This window comes from Myotis yumanensis, unplaced genomic scaffold, assembly GCF_028538775.1.
Source record: "Myotis yumanensis isolate MYYU_CA2020_CCGP unplaced genomic scaffold, mMyoYum1.0.hap1 SCAF_19, whole genome shotgun sequence".
In the NCBI taxonomy this organism is placed as follows: domain Eukaryota; kingdom Metazoa; phylum Chordata; class Mammalia; order Chiroptera; family Vespertilionidae; genus Myotis; species Myotis yumanensis.
In genome coordinates this window covers 11,023,299-11,041,169 of record NW_027223770.1, presented here as the reverse complement: position 1 = coordinate 11,041,169, position 17,871 = coordinate 11,023,299, and the positions used below count along the sequence as shown (strand labels likewise).

At 41.7% G+C, this 17,871-nt stretch overlaps 1 protein-coding gene across 6 annotated transcripts; it reads right to left on the bottom strand.

The window, feature by feature from the left end:
- Window positions 1-1,808: 1,808 nt before the first annotated feature.
- On the bottom strand, window positions 1,809-16,367 carry RNF34 (ring finger protein 34). 6 transcript variants are annotated; one of them, XM_070399576.1, is made up of 9 exons: window positions 16,251-16,367; window positions 15,600-15,701; window positions 14,322-14,410; window positions 13,945-14,014; window positions 7,479-7,700; window positions 5,715-6,122; window positions 4,488-4,574; window positions 3,847-4,048; window positions 1,809-2,747 (listed from the first exon to the last, which is right to left on the bottom strand). In XM_070399576.1, the coding sequence occupies exons 4-9, from the start codon at window positions 13,951-13,953 to the stop codon at window positions 2,557-2,559; spliced, it is 1,119 nt and encodes a 372-aa protein (XP_070255677.1). In that variant the 5' UTR covers window positions 13,954-14,014; window positions 14,322-14,410; window positions 15,600-15,701; window positions 16,251-16,367; the 3' UTR covers window positions 1,809-2,556. The 6 variants fall into 6 exon arrangements, with proteins under 6 accessions (XP_070255677.1, XP_070255680.1, XP_070255678.1 ...); XM_070399579.1 differs by lacking the exon at window positions 14,322-14,410; XM_070399577.1 differs by lacking the exon at window positions 15,600-15,701.
- Between the last annotated feature and the right edge of the window lie 1,504 nt (window positions 16,368-17,871).

The window sequence follows — 17,871 nt, the reverse complement described above, 5'->3', positions numbered from 1 at the left end:
GAAATGCTCTAGTGAATCTGAAAATGGAGAAGATAACCCCACTTCCTGCCTCCATAATCAGTAGCAACATAAAACTTGGGTCTCGTGGGACAAGCCTTTTCTGCTAACGGTAGTCTTCATGTTGCTGGCCCTCCCTTTATCTTTCTGTTTGTCATGGCAAAATGATTGTGGATCCCATCTAGGTTGTGCCTTCTGTTAATTTAAATCCATAGATTCTTTCTGGCTTAGATTGGAGACATCTGAAGCTGTTGCACCCCAGAATTTAATTTGGGAGATGCATTTAACAGAAGATTAGTTTAACACTCTATGGTTTATTTATAAAACATGGCTTACCCTTGCAAGCCTGACGGTTCATCATGGAGCACCCCCACTGGAGGTCAAGTTTTGGTTTTCTTGACAGCCTGAGTTCTCTGAACCCCTGGGTAAGTTCCCCTGATGTCCAGTAGAGGCATCCTCTTCCTGGGGAATTGTTTTAAGGAACATCATGGTTTTCAGGTAAACAGACTTGTGTTAGAGGCCCCTGATTGTCCTATAACGTTTCTGGGAGCACCCAGGCTTGCTGAGAGGAGGTTCCAGAGCTGGGAATCCGTAGCTACCATAGGGACAAACCACAGAGCCAAGACACAGCGTCTCACCAGGCTTGAGGCAGGTTGCCATAGTGGTTTTAATAGGTGAGCTCCCTCCCAAGTATTGAAAAATCTGAGGTTTTACCCCAGCACCCAGTCTCGGTACAGACCTGTCATTTAAAAAATGAGCTTTAGATAAGGCCAAGCTGAGCTAAATGCTTGCAAACAGCTGCTCTGAGCCCATACAACATTATCTGATGATGTAATGAAAGTAACATAAACCAGAGGTGGTGCTTCCTGTGTGAGATCACGGCTAAGAACCCAGGAAAGAGAGGCTCCATCCCTCCTTCCTCTAGGAAACCTTATGTTTACAAAGGAAGACACTGTGACTCCTCTAAAGCATCAAGTGCCATCCTTTTATATTGTGAGGACAGGGACAAGGAGATGACATTGTATTCTGTTTTGGACTTTCAGAATTTTATCCATATGATATATTATGTATTCAAAAAATTAACTTCAAGAGGCATGGTATGCCAGCTATAAAATGCAGACTTCAGAGAGAAATGTTTGTTTTTTGCCAAACAAGTTAGTACCTTGTAATTCAGTTATTCTAAGTGTCAAGCCTGTTAGGCTAAAAATTTGTTGGCTTCTCACTAAACCAAGGTGACTTTGAAACACTACTTAAAAAGATCCTCCATTAAGTTTTTATCCTTTTGCTAAAACAAGCACTTGAAACTTATATAAACCCAAGAGGAAATCATTAAGTAAGTTGTTTTAAGCTGAGACTATGTGCAAATAAATCTCACTTTCCTAATTTAACCTTAGACAAACCAGCACCTACTGCTCAGCTTCTAAATGTGCTTGCTATTGAGGGCTGGCCTGGATTTGAAGACTTCCCAATTTGTGGGGAGGGCTGAATTTCTGGAGCTCACTGTCTCACAATAAGTAAGGCAAGATAAGTGCTCCTAAAGCTTCAGCAGGTGCCGAGTTTTATGGCTTCTGTAGGGAGGCAATGACCTGCTCATGCTGGTTAGTGTGAACCGCAGCCGACACCCACCCTGGGCTCTTACGAAGAAGGGAGCTACAGCCCTAGCCGGTTTGGCTCAGTGGATAGAACGTTGGCCTACAGATCAAAAGGTCCCATGTTTGATTCCGTTCAAGGGCACATACCTTGGTGTGGACACCCATTCACACTATACCCAAGTGAATTAGAAACTAACTAGGACAATGTAAAGAAAAGCATTTTTGAAAATCTAATTTTATTCCTAAAGTTCAAATTAGCTAGCAGTAGCACTGAAAATACACTTTCACTATACAAAACAGTGTAAACCAATTACACATTAGTAAAGAATTTAACACACACTTTTTTCTAGTGAAGAAGCTAGATGCAGCCCTTGCTATAAAAAGCTGTACCTGAACAGAAATGGACATGTTATTAGTCTCTAAGGCCCTGGCAGTTGACTATATAGAAGAATGTCAGTGTTCTCAATGAAGTTTAAATTCAGAAATAGCAACAATGTGGAAACTTACATTCATCAAATAGTAGCATTTAAAATATCCATGACTAATAAAGTGAACATTCAGAGGTACCACTGCTCAGCATGTACCATGTTGGTCAGTTGTGGACAGTGATCTCATCCAAACAGAAGTTTCAAACATCTGAGTAGTTTAAGCTAAAAACAGGAGAACGGAGAAGAGAAGAGAAATGTCCTCCAAAGGGAGAGTAGCTGATGCCATCAGCAGTTACTGATCACAGACGTGTGATGAAGCCGGGCTGAACCTGGGAAACAGCATGTCCACAGGCTGACAGGCGTATGGCACGGACCAATGTTGCCGTAACTTACGATGAATCTTTGTTCCCAGTTAGTAGTGAAAATAATTTTAAAAAATAACTTCAACTTTCGAACAGTAAGTTTCCAGTCCCTTCTGTGCACGGAAATGTCTGGGTTCAAGCTTGGGGGCGAATGTCCTATCGGGGAGAGCATCTACTTCAGGACTTGAACACGTGCACAGCGCGCACCACATATTGTCGGCAGATGGGACACTCACTCATGCGCTTGCCGCACTTGGTGCAGGTGACCATGTGCCCACACTCAAGCAGGACGCAGTCGATGACAGCATCCATGCAGATCCGGCACAGGCTGTCATCTTCCTCTTCCTGCAGCTGCAGCCGCTCGCCATCTGAAAGGCAACAGAGAGCTAGAACTGCGCCTGATAGGCTGAGCAGCCACCTGCTGAGTGACCACAATAGGCACAGCATGATCCTGCAGTAAGAAATAATCCCAACTTCTCTGCACTTCCCTCCACTAGAGATGGCAATATTAATGCCTACACCTGGTAGAGTTTTGTGAGAATAAATAAATGAGAAATGCTTAGCTTAGGACCAGGTATGAAGTGCCCAACAAATGTTAGCTATTTAATTCTATTTTAATCTATGTAATTCCAGGTTTTGGTGAGGATTGCTTCTGTAAATAAAAATGAGGAAACCTAGGTTGTCCTTAATATGGGCCTTGGAGTCAGAACACCTTGAAATTTTCAGCCACCTCCAACTTGGGAAAGTTGCAGTGTCCGGGGCCTCATCTCAGCAGGAAAAAGTTATATTTCCATAGTGAAGTTACAAAGAGTTGTACATCAAGTAGCCTGTAGTTGGAGGAAGCCCCAGACTCCAGCCTTGGAAGCATCTCAAAAGCCACCTATGTTTCTGGCCACCCTGGTACTGATGAAATGTAACTGAAAAGGGTTGTGGGCCTTTTCTGGCTCTCTGGCCCAGATTAGGTTTTGAGAAAATCCAGAATCTGAATAAGAAAGGTGCTAAATGAATTCTAAAAGTTCACAGCTTGCCTGCCATGACTTGGTATGACATTTAGTTGGAGTGTCATTGTATACCAAAAGGCTGCGAGATCAATCCCTGGTCAGGTCACATATGGAAGGCAACCAATCGATGTTCTCTCCCCCCCCCCCCCCCCCTTTCCCCTCTCTCTAAAATCAATAAGCATATCCTTGGGTGAGGATTTAAAAAAATTTTTTTAAGTTCATAGTCTGAGATTTGGACCTAGAGTTAGAGATATTGAGGCTTCCATTTCTACAGGTCACAGAAAGGATCAATGGGGATCATGAATATGGTTTGGAAGGACAATAATTCAAGGTTGAAGAAGCCAGTAATCCCTGGATTTAAGAGAAATCCCTGTCACAGAAATAAATTTGACTTGTAACAGAAACAGCCCAGCTTCTGAAGCCTAAGGAAGGATACTACAGGGGAAATAGGAAAAAAGAAACCTACATGACTTTTGGTTTTCTTCATTCTCTTTGTATAAGCGGTTTACTTTCTCTACCAGCTCCCATTTTTCACAACAGCCAGAATAGTTGACAAAATTCCGAGCCAGGATTTCCTTCAGCTGGCGCACGCTCATCCCTTCCACATCTTCAAGGCTTGACAGGTCAGAGAGTGAAGCTCTCAGTCTCTTCTTGGAGATGCCAGGCGCCTGAAATTATACAGCACTTTTATTCCTACCAATTCAGACCTCCCACAGCAAGGAAAATGACATGCTCTCACCCTACAGTCATGACTGGCCCTATATATTCTTTCCAGATTACTTGTCAGTCCTTGAAGTATCCTATATCATAAAAAGCTAATATGCAAATTGTCCCCTCAGGAGTTTGACCACTCGCTTTGATGTGTGATCACCAGGGGGCGGTGCAGAATGAAGGAAGGCCCCGGCCGGCAGCTAATCGGCCCTGATCACCAGCCAAGCCTAGGGACCCTACCTGTGCACGAATTTCATGCACCGGGTCTCTAGTTATATATTGTGCTACATTCAAACCTAAAGAAATATCCTCTGCTAATCAGCAAAAGTGTACATGGGCCTTTTCCTGCTTGCCAAGTTGACATGTCAGGAAACCAAATTTTATAGGAGCTCTCACCTGTTCCTCCAAGTTGTCTTCTTCGTCATCATCATCATCATCGTCGTCGTCATCATCTGTGTTTGCTGATGCTGTTTCACTTTGTACCTATATGCATAATGGATATGGTTATGTCAGAAATCACCTTTTCCTAACAGTATCAACCCATCTTTATCACTGGAGTAAACCTTTCCACAGACCTTCCCCAAGAATGCGCTCAACAATGGGCATATTCCATGACTTCTTTGGATCCTGAATGCTGCTGCCCCTTCCAAAGAGTTGGGCCCTACATGATTTGATCAACTTCACGTCTGTAAAATTATCTCAAAAGCCAAATTCCTAGGTATATGTGAATTTATAAAACCTAACCAGAACCCTGAGGACGGTCCCATCATGGGACCAAAGTCCAAAGCCATAAGCCTATGGAATTGCACTGAGTCATTATCAAAGGACCTGCTTACATATAGCTAGTTTAAGCCTCTAAGATATAGATAGAAACTAAAGTTCTAAGATCAGTGCAAGTGTCGGGGGATATGATTGAAAGATCTCGATAGTAATTCCAAAGAATGGTTTCTAGACTTCTTCACTGATAGCTATTGCTAGTTCTAGTTTTTAGAAATTCCTCAACAGTCAGAGGCACTCTTCTCTTTAGGAAGGACAGAAATCCGTTTGATTTATATACCTTCTTTCATATCTTTCTCTGACTTTCTTGACCATGGCTCTATAACAGTCAAGGTTAGTTCTGTTTCAAATATTCTACCCCTCTGGTACACAAGCATCAAATGGCAGCATCTGCAGACCTCACTGGGAGAGTATTCTGCACTGGTACTTCTTTGAAATTAACAAATAACCACATTCGTTCACTAATTCAACTGTTCTTTCCCATGATCCGAATTAGGGCACTTTTACTGCAGCAAGACAACTGGGCATTAGGTTAACTTACACTACTGTCTCCATGGTCACTGACACAGTCTTGCAAATGTTTATATTTGACTTTTCAGTCATTTCAGCATATAAGATAGGGAAACTGAGGTAACTAAGGTCAAGAAACTGATGAGTTATTTAGGACCCTTCAAATAGCTCACTTTGGGGCCACCTAGCACCTAAGCTTGGTAACTCACATCAGGAGGCTTGTAAGTGCAAAGTTCAGCAGTGTGTGGAACCTCTGCTCCCAGAAGGAGGCATCAACCCCTAAAGACCCCACCAAGAGTAGACATGCCAGACCCTTAGGGTAATTACCAATCATACCTGTGCCAAGGCTCCAGATCCTAAAGTCCGGTCTCTACCCATTAGTTCTCCCTGAAATGAAGACATGGTAGCAGAGGGTGCTGTATAGTTTGAAAAAAATGAATGTGTAAAAAAACTAGAATTCTGGGACCTTGAGGAATTCAGACTGCTGGTGTCCAGGTCATCCTCAGAGCCCAGCCCATGGTGGCACAGCACTAAATCTACCAAGTCTTCTTTCTCTCGACAGGTATCAATGGGTATGTTTCTAAGAATGAGATATTGCCGCAGATCCTTCACTTTCAGTCGCATTAACTGAGGGCGCTGAAAGGCCGTCTCTTGTAATAAGTGGCAGGTGGAACATCTACGAAGATTTTCTTGTAAGACTGAGCAAACGGAGCAAAAATCCTTCTTGCAGTCACAACATATGTGCTGAAGAAACAAATAGAAAAGAAGCATTTAATGATAGCCAGCTATGAGCCGTTGTGAAAGTACTAGTTTTCTTTCTTTTTTGCCTTCTTTTAACATTTAATTCTAGTTCTTATGAAGTGCTTTGTGGCACCAGACTATTCTCACAGGTGTTTTTATGTTCCAAAAGCCATGAAAATAAAGAACAGTCACTGCCAAGGCAGTTTGGATTCACAGAAGTTCAAATACAGCCCTTTAAAAAAAAAAAAATACACTCTTGTGTTAATGAATTAAAACCTTTCCACCCCTTGGGGCAAACATGTAATTAGCAGAGCAGAGCTATCTGGAACCACATGGAGCAGAAAGCACAACCACAAACTTTTTTTATGTGAACAATTTCCACTTAAAGAGAAGCAGGGGAGGGGAATGCATATAACACAAGGAAGGAGAAAGGAAACTGATCTCTCAAGATCAATCCAAGTGAACAGAGGACCCCACTAATGCAGTAATCTTTACCCTACACAGCCTTAATCACAGTCAAAGCCATTCCACTAGCAAAACTTCAAGTAGACACTAAGATGTGGTCATTTCCACTTGGTGCATTGTTCCCACAAGCTAATACCTTGTTCCTTAAGTATTTTAAAGGAAAGTATTTTAAAGGACTGAATTGACAATCAAAGATTGTGAGAACTATTGCATGATGGTTCTCAGAAAGAACAACTTTAACCCAAGTGTTTTATGTTGAACAGTAGTAACCTTAATACTTACATTTATTTCTTCACTTGAGTTAAGAATATGGTTAGGGATATATTTTTTGAAACTTGAGATCAGAGTATATACAGTAAGTCATCTCTGAACAAAACTGTAGACTAATTAAATCTCTTGCTTTTTGCTGAAACCGGTTTGGCTCAGTGGATAGAGCATCGGCCTGCGGACTGAAAGGTCCCAGGTTCGATTCCGGTCAAGGGCATGTACCTGGGTTGCGGGCACATCCCCAGTGGGGGGTGTGCAGGAGGCAGCTGATCGATGTTTCTGACTCTCTATCTCTCTCCCTTCCTCTCTGTAAAAAATCAATAAAATATAAAAAATAAATAAATAAATAAATAAATCTCTTGCTTTAGAACATAAGCATCATTAGGAAGAATCAAGGTGTACAAACAGGTCAAAGTTCAGGAGCAACATGACAAGTAACAATGTCTAGTCAGAAAACTTGAACAGTAATTTAGTCCCTCCAACTGAGTACTTTCCTAAATGGGAAATGATTAATAGGACTAACTTTTTGGTATTTTTATAAAAAGAAATGAAGATTCGTTAATATTCAAAATTACATACAATCAAGAATTCTGATGTCTTTTGTATATAACATTTCATCTAACTCACCTTCTTTCTGAAGACTGAAAATGAAAGTCCACAGGCTTTGCAAACTATATTAGGCCCTTCTGTAGGTGCTGGTGGGTAAGTAGCGGAAAAATCAGAGTTTGGCGTAAATCTGAATGGACCGGTACTTCCGGCGAATCCTGCCTGCTGACCCCTGACAGCTCCGGTTCCCATGACTTCATTCAGCAGTCCACAGCATGAAGCCCACATAGATGTGGCACCCGCCTAGAAAGGAATATAAGAAGGAACCAGATTAAAGCTAAGTGGAACCTGGGCTCTCTGAGATCTTCAGGGAATGCCATTCTGGAGAGGTATGTTTACCCTAAATAACTTTGAGATTATTCTTTAAAATTTTTTATTTTATTGATTTCAGAGAGGAAGGGAGAGGAAGAGAGAGAGATAGAAACATCAATGATGAGAGAGAATCATTGATCAGCTGCCTCCTGCACACCCCTACTGGGGATCGAGCCTGAAACCCGGCATGTGCCCTGGACCAGAATCGAACCCGGGACCCTTCAGTTCGCAGGCCAATACTCTATCCATTGAGCCAAACCAGCTAGAGCTACGATTATTCTTTAAAGCAGGGGTCCTCAAACTACGGCCCGCGGGCCACATGCAAATACAAATATTGTATTTGTTCCCATTTTGTTTTTTTACTTCAAAATAAGATATGTGCAGTGTGCATAGGAATTTGTTCATAGTTTGTTTTAAACTATAGTCCGGCCCTCCAACGGTCTGAGGGACAGTGAACTGGCCCCCTGTTTAAAAAGTTTGAGGACCCCTGCTTTAAAGTGTCAAAATTTTAAGCTATTTGGAAAGATAACTTTCTGGTATTTGCAAAGAATATTTCCCATTGGGGATACTCATAAAAACTACTATTTTTTCTGTGCTGAGGCAGATTTTCCCAGCTATCATTTAGCAGAAAGAATATAAATTCAAATTACTTAATTCCATTAAACTTCTGTTCTCATTTGTAACTGGGCATAATAAAACATGGCATAAATTTTTTTATTTAAAAAAAAATGACTGGGAAAACATCAAAATGCCAACTGAAGCTCTTTTAAGTATTTAATGTATCTTTGTATAATTTATTTTTTTGAGTCTACTTCCCAAAATCTTTAAAAGGAATATATTCATTTGATATTAAGGAAAATATTTTTTAAAAGCAGTTATTCTACTTTTTGTTGTTGTTAATCCTCACCCGAGGATAATTTTTTCAATTGTTTTTAGTGAGAGAGTGTAAGGAGAGAAGGGGGACAGAAACATCGATGTGAGAGAGACACATCCATTGGTTGCCTACGCACCCCTGACCAGGGCCTGGGATTGAACCTGCAACCCAGGTACATGCCTTAGATCAGGAATCGTACTGGAGATCCTTCAGTCCGAGGGCCAACACTAACCACTGAGCAAACCAGTGAGGGCTATTCTACCTTTCAAACTGAAAATACTGAACACAATGTATGGGCTATCTGCCACTCCACTAAGTGGCCTAGAAGTAATGTACTGCCCTTTTAGGTCTTTTTTCTTTTATCTCTTCCCTTTCTGTGAACCACAAACTGCTATCACTATACCCACCTAGCAATCTGTCTCCTTTTTTACTGCAGACTCAGAAACCCAATAACCAAGCTTGTTAGAAATATATATACATATTTTTTTCAGTGAGAGCTCAAGGTATTTTCCCATGCTTAAAGTAGAAAAGCTATGATGTTTGGAGCCAATGTTTGTCCCTTGACCTAATTTTAAAGCATATTGTAGACTCTGGATAAGTGATAGGTAATAGAAGTCTGGTTAGAAGAGATCTTAAGTCCAGTTAGGTGAGATCTTATGTGTTAAAATGGCAGCACATGACCTGGCATAGTTCATTTATTTATCTAATTTGTTCAAACATTTACTGTTTTTCCAAGTTCTTCAAAAACTTTTTAAAAACAATTTTAAAAGGCTATTTGGGATGCTATAGAAGGATCATACTATTCTTGCTACTACCCAGGAGTAATATGTTATATTAAATACAGGGAAAGGAGAAGGTAAAGTAGTAAGAAACCACAATACAAGATTCAAACAGTCTTAAGTATCAGGGTCACTGACTTAAGTATTATATAGCTTCACACCCTGTAATTCTCAAGAAATAGTGATGCCTTTAAAAGTCCGGTTAAATTATAGTTAATAGTTCATACCTTTAATATATACTTTAGAATCATGGTTTGTTTAAACATAAAAGGATGAAAATCCAGATTTACTCATTTAAAGTGAATATTCTTTTTTTAAAAAATTGATTTTAGAGAGAGGAAGGGAAAGAGAAAATCCATGTGAGAGAGAAACATCAATCAGGCCACCTCCCACACTTGCTCTAACCAGGGGTAGAACCCTAATAAGTGCCCTGATTGGGAATCGAAACCGCCACCCTCTGGTATACAGGACAACACTCCAACCAACATAGCCACACCAGCCAGCGCTAAAGTGAGTATTCTTTTACCAGAGGATTCCATCTACAGTGCTTTAAAAGGTAAGCTCTTAAAACAAGTAAAACGTTGTCTTAAAAATTTTAATTTGTACATAACATTTTGGGGGAGTTAAACATAACTCAACTGTAGACTATACCACCGGAATAAACTTTTCTTTATTCCAGAAGTTTAAAGAAGTAAAGTTTTGAGAAGCTTCAGCTTCCTGCTGACCTAACTACTAAACAATTAAACAGCTATATTAGCTTTTATCCCTGTTTTGATTTCTGGGAGATGTCTTCCCAACTCCAGCAAATGTTCCTTGTGGACAGAACTTTTTTCCACTGCATCTATAGTTCTGCCATCATGACTCTGATAAATAACTGTGTAAAAGGTTCCTTTATATTACCTCTTGAACGGCAATGTAACATTATTTAAAATTTTCATGCTACCCAGAAAGTTCAAATTGTTTCAATGAGAAAAAATAATAAAGGTAAAAAATGACTCTGACCTAGCAGGTTAAAAATCTCAAATACAAATCATACTCCCTTTTAAAAACAGCACTGCCACACATTGTGTTCTTTCAGAAATCAGTTGTATAATAAGTTACAGAATACGAATTTCCAAACCATGATCATTAAAATTCTAGGCTGAAAATGTTCACAGCTCTGGTGAAGAAATAGAAGAGTTTACTTCAGGAAAACAGGTAGACATCAATATTGGAGGGTGACAATTTTGTCCCAATCCTCATGTTTCTATAAAGGGGATGGAATTTCCTCCTTCATTCACCAGAAGGGAAAAAAATGAAAAGATCACTTCATCTTCTCTTGGTTACATCATCATAAAATAAAAATTAAAAAACACAGACAGGCAAAAATATGTTGCTACAACCTATTATTTGGTACAACTCGACCAAAAACCAGAGCAGAGGGAAAGAGGAAACACTGAAAAATCTAGGTTTTGGCCTCGTTAGATCTGTGAACTCAAAATTGGACAAAATCTCCCATTAAGAGAATAATCTGCCAATAATACTCCTAGCACATCCTGAGGGTAAATCTGCCTATGTATACTGTTAGCTTCTGACAGTAGTGTTTGCAACACTCTAGCCTTCTTGACAGGTCTGAAATTTGAACAGTGGAAGCCTCAGTCACTCGTTTGTTGTTTGTTTTTAATCCTGACCAGAAGATATATTTATGGACTTTTTAGAGAGCGAAGTAGGGAGAGAGAAAGAAACATTGATCAGTTGCCTCCCGTACGTACTCCAACTGGGGATCAAATGTGCCCTGACCAGGAATGAAACCCATAAATAAGAGCCACCCGGCTGGGACAGCTCAGTCACTAGTTTTATTTGAAGTACCTTTCCCCAGTTACCGTAAATGGTAGGATAACAGCCAAAAAGCTTCCCCTTTTGCACCCTTTCTTCAAAAGCTTTAGAGACCCAAGTTCTATTCTGACTTCCCTATCCTCTAAGATCTTCCTCCTGCATTCCCTTATTTTTTTAAATTCACTCTCTGCTCATCTTTTATTAGCAAGCTTGAAGCTTTTCCCAAACTACTATATTTCCTCGTAGATTTTCTGAGCAAACCCAATTTCCAGACAGTACACAAGACACAGACCTTTGGCTTTTGAATTTTTAGTAAATTCACTGAGTTATTGCTCTGCCTCAACTCCAAAGAGGTATATTGCTGAAGTAAGGGTCACCATCCACCTTTTATTTGCTTTTAAACAAAAACAAAACAAACAATAACTATTACCCTTTCATGAATGAAGCCAAAGTCTGGATCTCTGAAAACTAAAGCTATCCTTCTTTCCGACAGAGTGCCAGTTTTCAAATGGCCTCAAGGTTCAGCAGTCTTTGATTGTGTGTATAATCTAATATGCTTTTAGAATCCCTATGGTGGGGAAATACTTCCAAAATTTAAAGAATTAACAAAAACTTTATTACAAATTTTGAAACCTAAACTACATTAGAATATGATGCCTTTTAATGATTCCACCAAATGTAATGGTAACCAGACAAACTAAAATAAAGAATAAGAAAAGTTGCCCTGATTTCAGGGATCAGTTTTACAACGAGTTACAGAAGAATGGTTAGAGCAGCGGTTCTCAACCTGTGGGTTGTGACCCCTTTGGCGGTCGAACGACCCTTTCACAGGGGTCACCTAAGACCATCCTGCATATCAGATATTTACCTTACAATTCATAACAGTAGCAACATTACAGTTATGAAGTAGCAACAAAAATAATTTTATGGTTGGGTCACACAACATGAGGAACTGTATTTAAAGGGCCAGAAGGTTGAGAACCGCTGGGTTAGAGTATTGTCCCAATATGCCAAGGTTTCGGGTTCTTTCCCTGGTCAGGCACAAACAAGAATCAACCAATGAATGCATGAATAAGGAGCAACAAGTCGATGTTTTCTTTCTCTCACACTCTTAAAAAAATAAAAATATATTTCCATGAAGATCAAATGACAGCCAAATACAGAGTCAATGGGTTTGAAAACAGCAGAAAACTAAATAATTATGTGGTAGGCAGTTAGATAGATATGAGCAGAGCAAGGACGATGAGCCAGGTATAAGTCACCAGGGGGGGTAAGCCCTGGGTGTTTAACTATGTGCAAAACTGGAAAAACAAGAACCTCACTGCCCCAGGGTAACCTTTCTTCCTCTAGCATATCATTGGTCATGCGGCTTGCATCGTCTCCTGACCTTTCCTCCCCTGGCATGTCCGTAGTCATGCAGACCCTTCAGGAGGAGGAACAAGGAGACAAAGAGTGGCCTCTAATCCAGGCCCTTGCACAACCACTCCCTTACGCATTAACCCGCATTAACCCGTAGGGATAACATCTAGGCCTCAGCTGTTTTAGCTCCAGGCTCAGAAAAGCTGCAAAACCTGACAAGCAATGCCAGGGCCTAGCATCAGGACCAGCTGCATTGATGAATGACCCCCTACCCTGGCACCTACCAATCAGTGAAGACCACGACTCTATAAAAGGACACACCTGACCTCCTCCAAGATCCCTGCCTCTGGAGAGGGACCTCCTTCCCTCTTTCTATAGAACACACCCCCCTTCCTCCGCACCCCCTTCCCCAGGCACATTTTCCTTTCCAAGGCCCTTCTTTTGCCTCTTCAACTTGTTTCCTGAGCCCATTTCTTCTACAGCTGACTTCTACTTGTGACTTTGTAAATAAACTTTCTTAGCCAGAACTCAAGTACTGAGGTTGCTGAACCAAGGTCCAGTCTGATTCTACTGTTCCAACACCTAGTTCCCTTTTGCAAAAATTATGGTCTAAATCGTTTGCTTTTGATTAAACTAGATAAGCAGCAGTAATCATAATGCCACCTCCTAAAAGCTGCTTGCCACAACTCTAAATTAAATATGGTAATATTTTACAGATATTTTAAGGATAACTCTAGAAGTTTCAAATTCAAGAACATTTTCTTGGATGTTGTAAGAAGCTACAAAGACCAGGCAGGGATTCAGTTTTTCCATCAGTGAAAGTTTCCTCAGAGAATTCAACCACTGTAGCCTTTGTTTTAAACTCCAAACAACCTTCAATTTGCTAAAATTCAATGTCCTGTGTTTAAACTATATGAAAAGATATTTCAAATCTTGAAACCAGTAAATATAAAACAATGTTTTGCAGTTTGAATTTCAGTTGGGTTAAACTTTCCAGTAGAACTAGAGCAAAGCAGAAGAAACAGTTGAGATAATAAGCAAAAATACTGATCCTATTTAGAGCCACTTGAGAAAAATATGCTCCTTAAAATGTGAAAAGATTTCTTATTGAAACTGCTGCCTCAACTGAAAAACAATATGCAAGGAACTCTACTACATTTTTGACCAAACATCAGACCATATACCACCAAGGAGGAAAATCTACCTACATCCTAAATTCTTTCTTCGTACCATTTGGGCATTAAGCAGGTTGCAAAAACGATACTAATCTTAAAAGTGTAATACTTTTAGGTAAGACATTTGGTCACATCGATAGAGTTTTACAATAATGTGTGCTGGAGATCATTACCTTCCTCATGTTTGGGTTTTGTTTTCTTTTTCTAAAACAGTGTACTTGATCCTTAGCACCACTCCCCCACCTTTCAAAGAAAAAAAAGGAAAGAAAATTATAGTCAACATATTACTTTCTCCTTGATATCTCATTTTGAGCATGGAAGAATTAACGTGATTAGTACAATTAAGGAAAGCTGAGATCAATATAAATATAGAAAATCATGAAGGAGGATTAAATCAAATTAACATAGGACACCGATTTTGTTTTGTTTTAAATCCCTTATGAGTTAATTACATGCTACTCTAAGGTTAAATAGTTACTTGAGTCTTAAGAGGTAAAACTTATTTCAAAACAAATTAAAGGAAGAAAGTAAATACCCATTCCACACATACACTAAAACCAGTTGCTCCTGGGTTTGAGTGAAGATGTACTTTATCTGATTGCTTTGCTTTCAAAATAATTTTAATTCCACTGGAAGTACCTGCTTAAGTGAACGTTCAAATGTTAGAATTCCTGACATCAGGAATCACTGACCCTGCCTAGAAATCCCCACAATTAAAACAATTTCAATATAAAACAAAATTAAATAGCTCAAATCCTAAATTCTGTGAATCCAGTTTTCACAAAAACATAAATGAAACGCAGTATCTTCATCATTGTCATCTTGTTCAAATTGAAGTCCATTTAGATCTGCTTCATGAAAATATATTTTTTCTACATCTTCAACCGCCACCAAACTTTATTTCTAAAATTTCAACTCAGAAAGCTGTATCTCCCACCTAAATTAAAAAACACTTCTGTTTTTAAAGAACTTGCTTTAAAAATTCAACACTGGACCGTCCCTAATTCCTTCTACATCTAGTTCCTTGATGGGCCACACATTTAATACTAATAAAGATACTGATGTTCTTTGAGGCATTCTACCCACAGGTCCCTCTGTTGTTTTTGGAAGATGATGGTTTTCAAGAAAGCAAGCTAGTTTTAGACATTTTAATAAGTATTCTAGGTTGAAATATTTCATCACTAAAGCTTGGAAGTAGAAAATAAGCTCCTCCTAAGATAGCCTCATACTTGAACACACAGTTCAAAAGTTACCTATTGCAAAACTCTTCCTTGCTTCCTGCGGCCAGAAATAACCTTTCTTGCTCTTGAGGGTTTCACTCCCCCCTCCCTCCCCCCCCCCCCACCCCGCCCCCCATTCTCATAATGTAGTTACTTGGAATGTCTCTCTTGACTGGCAAACTTCTAAAGGGTGGGATTGTGTTTTGAATTACTTCTACTAACAACATCTCCGTCCTGGCACACAGGACATGTTTGATGAAATGTATGTTGAATTTCTCCAGCTACCTGACACTCCCTGATCAGTCTTCCACCGTCAATCTCGGAGACTTTGTGCAGGTCCAGTTCTCAGCCGGCCGCTCGCTCTGTGAGCTTTCCTACCGCACCGAGCACACCTCTTCACTGAGATGAATGAAATCGGCTTGTGTCTCAAAGGGTAGCATCACCTTATGACTCACCCCGCTGGGTTGGAGGTGGGCAAATGAATCAATACCTGAACTGACTGTTGTACACGGAGCTCTTGAAAATTCCCAGCTCCCCGAAGTAGGCCAGAACCTGCCCCCTTCCCTTCCACTCCTCACTCGGCGACGCTCCCACGCTCTCACACCCACCTTGAAGAACTCAAGCTGTCAAATTACTTGCTGCGTAACCTACTGGCGATGCAGACACATCCAGTTTGCTAGCGCTTTAGGTCGCGGCCCCCAATGTTAAACCTACGGGGGAAAAAAAAAAATCCTTCCGGGAGGGATCCCCGGCCCGAGACATGTCTAACCTATTAGCCTGGTCCCAGCCTCACGGCTCCCCCCATCATCACTCCTTTTCTCTTCCTCCTGCAGTTGTGGTCCTGCGACAGTCCCGTGGTGGTCCCGACAGTTGGGTTAGTTCAAGGACTCGGGGCGGGCAAGGGCACGCAGTGGGCAAAGCCGCGAGGGCTGAGGCGAACACCAGTGGGTCTGTCTCAGGCCCCCGAGGACGCGGACCGGGCCCGGCGCAGCACGAAGCCCTGAGGCGTGAGCGCAGGGGGCGCCCGGCCTCTCCCCGCTCCTCGGGCTTGCGGCCCGGAGGCGCTGTGGGAGTTGGGGAGATTGGGGAACCCAGGGTATCTGTCGTGGATCGGTCAGGGACCCAGACGCCGGGCGGCCAGGTCGCCCCTCAGCGGAGGTCTCTGGAGAGGTTCCGCCGAGGAGAAAAGAAAGCAATTCGGGCGCTCTGGCCGGAGAGGAGAGACGAGGAGGGACTGCCCTGCTCCCCCGGTCCCTCACCTTCATGGCCACGACCGCCGCGTCTCGGTCGGCTCTCGCCGCAAACTCAACACCATCACAGCTCCTCGCAGAGACGGGCTCCTTCCTTCTGGACCGCGATTACGGCGCCTCCTGAGGCGACCAAGCGTCCGGACGTAAGGGGCGTGGTCACGCCCGCCGCGCGCCCCCGAGCGGCGGCCAGGTTGACCAATCCAAAGCCGACACTCGGGGGGCCGGTCACCAGAGCCAATCAAGTAGTGGAAGTGGGGCGGGGCCTCGGCGCAGCTGGGTGGGCGGAGGAAGACTTCATCCGGGCTGGAGCGGCTCAGGGCGGATCTGGGCGTGGCGGGAGGCTTTCTCCCGGCGGTTTTCGGTCCCTGAGGAACCTGTGCGGCTGAGACTTGGCTCTAGGTCAAGCTCCCCAGGGCGGGAAGAGGCGTGATGCGTTGGAAAACGCCGGTAGGTTTGCAGGCTTTTGTTTTAACCGTCAGAGCAGGGCCCTCAGATTTCCTCTCGAGACTTTCGAGCCCCTCACACTCGGTAATGACCTCGGGTCTCCTCACCAGAGGGTCCGGGCAGCTGCGCACGCACAGACGCGGTTTTGAAACGGCGTTGTTGGAAACACTTCAATAACGGTTCTCAAATCCCAGCTGCTCTTTTTAGAGCGATGTTCAAAACGACCAAATTCTAGCACAATGAGAGAATTCAGGTGAGCCCTTGGAGTGGAGGGTTTTTGTTTTTTGTTTGTTTGTTTTTTAACAGAAAGAGTAAGTTAAAGTATTCAGCTTGACTGGATGACACTCAGTTGGTTTCCGTACATTCATCCCTCTTCCCTCCAACTCAACCAGTATTTTAGTTAAATAAGAAAGAGACATGAAGATGCCGAGTCACTTGTCTGAAGGACCTAAGACTGTTGTATTCCTTTGTACTAGGCTTGCTTATTTATATGTCCTGTGCCAGGTTAAAACACGGAGCCACGCCACTTCCTGAGGCTGAAATGATTCTTACTTTTTAGCTTATTTTTCTTGCTTCAAGCATTGACTTACCCAAAGAGGAAAGTCCTGGATTTTCCTCTTTGCAAAAACAAGAAGAAAGCCTTTCCTCACCATGTCAGAGTCGTCGCTGAGCGTCACTGGAAGAGAGTATCACTTCTTCTAATGATCTAAGCACAAAGAAACTCAGTAAAAACTTGCTAATGGTACAAAGCCATATTTCTCATTAGAAAGGAAGCGGGCAGGTCTACCCCAAGAGTTAATAAGTACATGAAAAGAAGCTCAACATCATTAGCCATCGGGGAAATGCAAACCAAAACCACAAATGAGATACCACTCCATACCAATTAGGATGGCAAAAAAATAATAATAATAATGTGGTATTGTGGATGTGGAGAAACTGGAACCTTAATACATTGCTGATGGGACTGTAACATGGGGCAGCTGCTTTGAAAAACAGTCTGGCAGCTCCTCAAAATGTTAAACATGGAATAATCATATGATCCAGCAATTCCATTCGTAGGTATAAACTCAAGAGAAATGAAAACTAATATCCAAAAAAATCCTTGTACGTGAATGTTTATTGCAGTACAATTACTGGTACAGTAGCCCCAAAGTGGAAACAACCCTAGTGTCCATTATTTAATGAA